The sequence below is a fragment of the Oryx dammah genome, unplaced genomic scaffold (genome assembly GCF_014754425.2).
Source record: "Oryx dammah isolate SB20612 unplaced genomic scaffold, SCBI_Odam_1.1 HiC_scaffold_6, whole genome shotgun sequence".
NCBI lineage: Eukaryota > Metazoa > Chordata > Mammalia > Artiodactyla > Bovidae > Oryx > Oryx dammah.
This window is the reverse complement of record NW_024070190.1, coordinates 2,679,699-2,689,007: the sequence shown is the minus strand read 5'-3', so window position 1 is coordinate 2,689,007 and position 9,309 is coordinate 2,679,699. Positions and strand designations below refer to the sequence as shown.

At 38.3% G+C, this 9,309-nt stretch overlaps 1 protein-coding gene across 2 annotated transcripts in view; it reads left to right on the top strand.

Annotated features, from left to right (window-relative positions):
• Nucleotides 1–9,309, top strand: part of LOC120865394 (zinc finger protein 33B-like) — a 51,783-nt gene that overhangs the window by 18,544 nt on the left and 23,930 nt on the right. For both annotated transcript variants that reach the window (XM_040242668.1, XM_040242667.1), the window contains exons 3-4: nt 1,245–1,380; nt 2,037–2,132. In XM_040242668.1, the coding sequence (XP_040098602.1) occupies nt 1,245–1,380; nt 2,037–2,132 (232 nt within the window). The remainder of the gene's footprint in view (nt 1–1,244; nt 1,381–2,036; nt 2,133–9,309) is intronic.

The following is a 9,309-nucleotide window of genomic DNA, read 5'->3' as shown; positions in this document are numbered from 1 at the left end:
GAACTGGACATGGAACAACAGACTGGTTCCAAATAGGAAAAGGAGTATGTCAAGGCTGTATATTGTCACCCTGTTTCTTTAACTTATATGCAGAGTACATCATGAGAAATGCTGGGCTGGAAGAAGCACAAGCTGGAATCAAGATTGCCAGGAGAAATATCAATAACCTCAGATATGCAGATGACACCATTCTTATGGCAGAAAGTGAAGAAGAACTAAAGAGCCTCTTGATGAAAGAGGAGAGTGAAAAAGTTGGCTTAAAGCTCAACATTCAGAAAGCTAAGATAATGGCATCCGGTCCCATCACTTCATGGCAAAAAGATGGGGAAACAATGGAAACAGTGGCTGACTTTATTTTTCTGGGCTTCAAAATCACTACAGATGGTGATTGCAGCCATGAAATTAAAAGACGCTTACTCCTTGGAAGGAAAATTATGACCAACCTAGATAGCATATTCAAAAGCAGAGACATTACTTTGCTGACTAAGGTCTGTCTAGTCAAGGCTATGGTTTTTCCTGTGGTCATGTATGGATGTGAGAGTTGAACTGTGAAGAAAGCTGAGTGCTGAAGAATTGATGCTTTTGAACTGTGGTGTTGGAGAAGACTCTTGAAAGTCCCTTGGACTGCAAGGAGATCCAACCAGTCCATTCTAAAGGATATCAGTCCTGGGTGTTCATTGGTAGGACTGATGTTGAAGATGAAACTCCAATCCTTTGGCCACCAGATGTGAAGAGCTGACTCATTTGAAAAGACCCTGATGCTGGGAAAGATTGAGAGGAGTAAGAGAAGGGGATGACAGGATGAGATGGTTGGGTGGCATCACTGACTCAATGGATATGGATTTGGGTAGATTCTGGCAGATGGTGATGGACAGGGAGGCCTGGCATGCTGTGGTTCATGGGTCGCAAAGAGTCGGACACAACTGAGCGACTGATCTGAACCGAACTGCATGTTTTCTCACCAGCTTATATGCTTCTTGACTATAGGATGGCATTTGCTAATCTTAGTATTTCCAAGAACTAGAATAGTTCCAGATCCATTTTGGAGACTTGAGAATTAATAATTAATGCAAATTGGTTTACAGAATATTTCTGCTATGATTTCTCTTGTTGTCTCAGAGTATAAAGCAAAAGGAACATTCTGCAAGCCAGTTTGGTAATCTGTAAACAATAATCGTTTTAGGGATTTGCTTCCATACATCTTTTCCATGTCATCTTAATTCTGAATATTTCCGATTGAACAGAAATTCCAGGGATCAGTATCCTTTAAGGATGTGACTGTGGGCTTCACCCAGGAGGAGTGGCAGCACCTGGACTCAACTCAAAGGTCCTTGTATAGAGATGTGATGCTGGAGAACTACAGGAACCTTGTCTCAGTGGGTAAGGTTCGTTTATTATGCAGTTCTAAATGGCATTTAAAAATGCTTTTAAACCCCAATCCTCAAGTATGGTTAGATTGAATTATTAGATCCTCATGGTGGGATTAATGCATTTACAAAAATAGGAGAAGAAAAGGTATCTTTTGGTGTTCTCCACCTTGTGAGGACACAGCAAAAGGGTAGCTATCTGCAAACCAGGAAGAGAGGCCGCACCAGATTCTGACCATGCTGGCACCTTGATCTCTGTGTTCCCAGCCTCCAGACTATGAGAAGTAAATTTCTGTATTTAAAGCCACCTGGTCTATGATATTCTGTCACAACAGCCCAAACAGACTAAAGCATAAAGTAATAATATGTGCATATGAGTATTAAATCAGATCCTCTTTGTAGGGCTTATCTTGGCCACAAAGTTGTAACAAAAAAGTTCTTTTAATTAAGAATATGGACATCATGTGAAGTTTAATGATATTTAAGATTGAAATTCAAGACTCAATGTTTATAGGTCACTTTGGGGCACCAGGAAGATATTTGTGTTTGCTTCTCCAGTGAAATGTTCAATGGTACCTTCATTGAGCGGCTCTAGAAGCTTCCTCCTTTTTCAGAGGCCCTGAAATCTAGGCCACCTGGTCAACGTCATAAATTATTTCACCTTAACAGGGTATTGTATTACCAAACCAGAGGTGATCTTCAGGCTGGAGCAAGGAGAGGAGCCATGGATATTAGAGGAAGAATTCCCAAGCCAAAGCTTCTCAGGTGAGTTAATGTGTATTGAACAAGTGAACATCAGGGAATTTATTATCTTCCTCTGATTAGTCCAGAGGTTGACAACTTTCAATTTTACTTTCAAAGAATATCACTTTAGAGGTCCTAATACTTAGAAGTAACTTAGAAGTCTCTAAATACCACTCTTAGTAAAAATGTTCTCCTTTTGATTCACTTTTTGAATATTTATCATTCTTATATTTGCCAGTAATCCAATTTTTGCCCACCTCATTTTATTGTTGTTTTCCTTGGTTACTCTGTGATTCTCAAAGCAGTTTCAGTTGCTCACCTTACAACCTCCATTGCTCTGTATTCATGCTGTTATTAGCTATTCTTTCATACACTCATTTTTTTGACTCATAATTTTTGAGTACCTGCTGTACTCTTAAGAGCTGAGAGTATAGTAATGGAAAAATAATGCATCTTAATGAGTTATAGAAATAGTATTTTTAATGCCCACAGGTACCTGAAAAGATAGCATCACTAATCATCAGGGAAATGCAAATCAAAAGCACAGTGAGATATCGCGTCACACCAGTCGGAATGGCTGGCATCAAGAAGAGAAGAGATAATAATGTGTTGGCGAGGAGGTGGAGAAAAGGGAAGCCTTGTACACCATTGGCTAAGATGTAAATTGGTTCAACCACTATGGAAAACAGTATGGAGGTTCCACTAAAAAGTTAGAACTAGAACACATTACCCCCTGCACATTGAACATGTCATCCCACCTCCTGGACTCTGTTGTTTCAGATGAGAAGTCAAGTGTTGCTTTTAAAGTTTTCCCTTTGTTTCTTAAATATTTTTGCGATGATGCATCTCTGTGTTTATCCCACTTGGAGTTCATCTTGTTGAATTTGCAGATTAATGTTTTTCTTTACATTTGCCAAATTTTTGCCATCATTTCATTGAATACGTTTTTTGCTCCTTGCTCTTTTTCCTTTCCTTCTGGTACTTCCATTGTGAATGTTAATGTACTTAATGGTATCCTTCACTTATTTGAGGCTTTATTCTTTACTTTTTCTCTCTCTGTTCCTTAGATTGCCTTTTGTTGGTTGAGCTATCTTCACTTTCACTAATTCTTCTTCCTGTAAGCATCAATCTAGTATTGAATCCTTCCAGTGAATTTCTGTTACAGTTAATATAATTTTCAAATCTAGAATTTTTATTTGTCTCTTTATTCTTACTCTCTATGTGATGATCTGCCTTCATACTAATATTTACTTCCTTAAGCTTGGTAGTTTTTGAACATATTTATAATAGCTGCTGTAAGGTCTGCTAAGTCCCATATCTGGATCCTCTCACAAACAGTTTCTATTGTTGGCTGTTTGCCCAGTATAGGTGGAATTTTCCTGTTTCTTTGTATGTCTTATAATTTCAAAACAAACACTTTAGATAACATTTTGGCCTTTTGGCTAAGATCAAGTGGTGGCTCAGACGGAAAGCGTCTGTCTACAATGTGGGAAACCTGGGTTCGATCCCTGGGTCATTCTCTGGAGAAGGAAATGGCAACTCACTCCAGTACTCTTGCCTAGAAAATCCCATGGACGGAGGAGCCTGCTGTCTGTGGGGTTGCAAAGAGTTGGACACGACTAAGTGACTTCACTTTCACCATAATGAAATTGAATCAGTATTTTTTTTTTAAATCGTAAAAAGTAAAAGTCCAGGACCAGATGACTTCAAAGGTGAATACTACAAAATGTTTAGAGAAGAGTTAACACTTACCCTTCTCAAACTATTGCAAAACATTATAGAGAAATGTTTATTTCATTTGGTGCAGAATGCTTTTGACAAAATTCTACATCCATTTACAATAAAACTCTTAGCAGAGTGTGTACAGAGGGTCATATATGATAAAGCAACAGCTAACATCATCAGTCAGTGGTAAGAAGCTAAAAGCATTTCCTCTAATGTTAGGAACAAGACAGGGATGCTCACTCTCTCACCACTTTTATTCAACATACTATTAGAAGTCCTAGTCATAGCAGTCAGACAAAGAAAAAGAAATACAAAGACTATAAACTGGAAAGGAAGAAGCAAAACTATCACTGTTTGCAGATGACATAATACTATACATAGAAACTTCTAAAGGTGGTGCCAAAAAACTATTAGAGCTCATCAATGAATTTGGTAAAGTTGCAGGATACAAAATTAATATACAGAAATCGGTTGCATTTCTATACACTAACAACAGGCTATCAAAAAGAGAAATTATGGAAGCAGTCTCGGTGGCTGCTGGTCACCGCTGCCACCATCACCTTCCACCCTGTTCTCTTTATGGTTGGGTCAGGCCCAACTGGCACCATATGTGCCCGGAAGAGACTGAGGGAGAGAGAAAGAGGAGAGGAGGAGGAGGAAGAGGATTCAGGGAATAGGAGCTGGGGAGCCCTCCTGCATCACAGGTGTTTATAGCTGTAAATATTTATCTCAGCACTGCCTTCACTGTATCCCAAAATTTCCAGATACTTGGTGAAGATAGGAAAGCTTATCAAAGAGACCATGGGACTATTGTACTGTATTTGCTGTTTATCCTGAAGCTCAGTTGAGGCAGAATTCAGCTGATCTCTATTTTTTGATTGTTTACTTCCTATTCGCCAAGCAAGACATTTATTTGGAGAATTCTGTTGTACAGAGCCTGACATCACCTGGGAGCCATAACAGGAGGATGCATTTTCAAGGGTCCATTATTTGTGGATCAATAAAGTTTTCCTGGAAAAGATCAAGCCCTGAGCCTTTGGAGGGGGAGCTGACTCCCAAGACCCTAGACTACCCAGCAACTAACCCTAGGGAGTATCAGATAGTAAGAACTCACAGGAAGGAAACCACTTGAATACAAGACCCAGCATCACCCAACCACCAGTAGCACCCTGTGCAAGACACCTCATCTAAACAACAAACAAAACAAAAATACAAACCCAATCATGAGCAGACAGGATTACCACCTCACTCAGTCTTGCCCATCAGAGGAAAAACAAAAAAAAACTCAGCACAAATCTCACCCTAGCCTACACAAATCACTGGACCAACCTTAGGAGGGCAGAAACCAAAAGGAAGGAAGAACTCAACCTTGAAGCCTGGGAAAAGAAGACCTCAAACACAATAAATTAAGAAAAAAAAAATGAAAAGGCAGAGAAATACTACACAAATGAAGTCCAAATAAATGAAGATAAAACAGGCAAACTACCTGAAAAAGAATTCAGAATAATGATAGTAAAGATGATAGAAAACCTTGAAAACAAAATGGAGAAATTACAAGAATCAACTAACAAAGACCTAGAAGAATTAAAAAATAAACATGTAGAGACAAACAATGGAATTACTGAAATTAAAAGTACCCTAGAAGGAATCAATAGCAGATTATCTGAAACAGAAGAATGAATCAGTGAGCTGGAAGATAAAATGGTAGAAATAACTTCTGAAGAGCAGAATAAAGTAAAAAAAGAATGAAAAGAGCTGAGGACAGTCTCAGAGACCTCTGGGACCTATCAAATGCACCAGTATTCGAATTCTAGGGGTCAAGGGTATGAGAAATTTTTTGAAGATTATAGTGGAAAATTTCACCAACATGGAAAAGGAAATAGTCAATCAAGTCCAAGAGGCACAAAGAGTCCCATACAGGATAAACCCAAGGAGAAACATGCCAAGACATATACTAATCAAACTAACAAAGACTAAACACAAAGAAAAAATATTAAAAGCAGCAAGAGAGAAGCAAAAGTAACATACAAGGGCAACCCCATACACTTAACAGCTGATCTTTCAGCAGAAACTCTTCAGGCCAGAAGGGAATGGCAGGATATATTTAAAGTACTGAAAGGGAAAAATCTACAACCAAGACTACTATACCCAGCAAAGACTTCATTCACAATTGATGCAGAAATAAAAAGCTTTTCAGAAAAGCAAAAGAGAATTCAGTACCACCAAACCAGCTTTACAACAAATGTTAAACAGACTTATATAGTTAAGAAATAACAACAGAAGAAGACAGATCTACAAAATCAACCCCAAACAATTAGGAAATGGTAATAGAAACATATATATCAATAATTACTTTAAATGTAAATGGATTAAGTGCTCCCACCAAAAAACATAGACTGGCTGAATGTATACAAAAACAAGACCCATATAAATGCTGTCTAGAGGAAACCCACTTCAGACCTCAAGACACATATACACTGAAGGTGAGAGGCTGGAAAAATATGCAAATGGGAAGCAAAAGGTGGAGTAGCAATCCTCTTATCAGACAAAATAGACCTTAAAGAAGATTACAAGAGATAAGGAAGAACTCTACATAATGATCAAGGGATCAGTCCAAGAGGAAGGCATAACAATTCATGCACCCAACATAGGAACACCTCAATACATTTTAAAAAAAACCACTAACAGACATAAAAGAAGAAATTGACAGTAACACAGTAACAACCTAACATTACACCTAAAGCAACTGGAAAAAGAAGAAAACCCCAAAATTAGTAGAAGGAATGAAATCATAAAGATTCAAGCTGAAATAAATTAAAAAAGCAGCAGTAACAATGAATAAAACTAAAAGCTGGTTCTTTGAGAAGATAAACAAGAGACTTAACACCTCACTCAAACCAAAACATAAAATTAATAAACACAAGTCTTAAATGAAACATTAGATGAGATGGACCTCAATGATCTCTTCAGGACATTCCATCCAAATGCAGAAGAATACACCTTCTCAGGTGCACATGGAACATTCTCCAGGATAGACCACATCTTGGGTCACGAATCAAACTGCAGAAAATTTAAGAAAATTGAAATTATATCAAGTGTCTTCTTTGACCACAACACTATGAGACTAGATATCAATTGCAAGAAAAAAACTGTAAGAAACACAAACACATGGAGATTAAACAACATGTTTCTAAAACAAGTTTACTGAAGAGATCAAAAGGGAAATCAGAAGATTTCTAGAAACAAATGACAATGAAAACAAAACAACTCAAAACCTATGGGATGCAGCAAAAGCAGTTCTAAGAGGGAAGTTTCTAGCAATACAATCCTAACTCAAGAAACAAGAAAAACATCAAATAGACAACCTAACATTACACCTAAAGCAACTGGAAAAAGAAGAAAACCCCAAAATTAGTAGAAGGAATGAAATCATAAACATTTAAGCAGAAATAAATGAAAAAAGCAGCAGTAACAATGAATAAAACTAAAAGCTGGTTCTTTGAGAAGATAAACAAAATTGACAAACCCTTAGCCAGACGCATTAAGAAAAAGAAGAATCAAATCAACAAAATTAGAAATGAAAAAGGAGAAGTTACAACAGACAATGCAGAAATACAAAGGATTATAAAAGATTATTATGAACAATTATAGGGCAAATAAAGTGGATAGCCTGGAAGAAATGGACAGATTCTTAAGAAAGTTCAGTCTTGACTGAACCAGGAAGAAATAGAAATTTATGAACAACCCAATTACAAGCACTGAAATTGAAGCTGTCATCAAATATCTCCCAAAAAACAAAAGCCCAGGAGCAGATGGCTTCACAGGAGAATTCTATCAAACATTTAGAGAAGAGCTAATGCCTGTCCTTCTAAAACTCTCAAACAACTGCAGAGGAACACTTCAAAACTCACTCTATGAGGCCACCATCACCCTGATTCCAAAACCAGACAAACACAACACAAAAAAGAAAACTACAGGCCAATATCACTGATGAACATAGATGTAAAAATCCTCAACAGAATTTTAGCAAACAAAATTCAGCAACACATCAAAAAACTCATACACCATGATCAAGTTGGCTTTATTCTAGGGATGCAAGGATTCTTCAATATAAGAAAATCAATCAGTGTGATACACTGATTGAACAAATTGAAAGATAAAAACCATATGATCATCTCAATAGATGCACAAAAAACCTTTGACAAAATTCAGCACCTATTTATGATTAAAACTCTTCAAAAAATGGGCACTGAAGGAACCTGCCTCAACATCAGTTCAGTTCAGTCGCTCAGTCATGTCCGACTCTTTGCGACTCCATGAATCGCAGTACGCCAGGCCTCCCTGTCCATCACCAACTCCCAGACTTCACTCAAACTCACGTCCATCGAGTCAGTGATACCATCCAGCCATCTCATCCTCTGTTGTCCCCTTCTCCTCCTGCCCCCAATCCCTCCCAGCATCAGAGTCTTTTCCAATGAGTCAACTCTTCTCATGAGGTGGCCAAAGTACTGGAGTTTCAGCTTTAGCTTCATTCCTTCCAAAGAAATCCCAGGGTTGATCTTCTTTAGAATGGACTGGTTGGATCTCCTTGCAGTCCAAGGGACTCTCAGGAGTGCTCTCCAACACCACAGTTCAAAAGCATCAATTCTTTGGCGCTCAGCCTTCTTCACTGTCCAGCTCTCACATCCATATGTGACCACTGGAAAAACCATAGCCTTGACTAGACGGACCTTAGTCGGCAAAGTAATGTCTGCTTTTGAATATGCTATCTAGGTTCAGTTCAGTTCAGTTCAGTCGCTCAGTCGTGTGATAGATAGAGTGCCTGATGAACTATGGAATAAGGTTCATGACATTGTACAGGAGACAGGGATCAAGACCATCCCCATGGAAAAGAAATGCAAAAAAGCAAAATGGCTGTCTGGGGAGGCCTTACAGATAGCTGTGAAAAGAAGAGAAGCGAAAAGCAAAGGAGAAAAGAAAAGATATAAGCATCTGAATGCAGAGTTCCAAAGAATAGCTATCTAGGTTGGCCATAACTTTTCTTCCAAAGAGTAAGCTTTTAATTTCATGGCTGCAGTCACCATCTGCAGTGATTTTGGAGCCCCCCAAAATAAAGTCTTACACTGTGTCCACTGTTTCCTCATCTATTTCCCAAGAAGTGATGGGACTGGATGCCATGATCTTCGTTTTCTGAATGTTGAGCTTTAAGCCAACTTTTTCACTCTCCACGTTTACTTTCATCAAGAGGCTTTTTTTAGTTCCTCTACACTTTCTGCCATAAGGGTGGTGTCATCTGCATATCTGAGGTTATTGATATTTCTCCTGGCAATCTTGATTCCAGCTTGTGCTTCTTCCAGCCCATTGTTTCTCATGATGCCCTCTGCATATAAGTTAAAGAAACAGGGTGACAATATACAGCCTTGACGTACTCCTTTTCCTATTTGGAACCAGTCTGTTGTTCCATGTCCAGTTC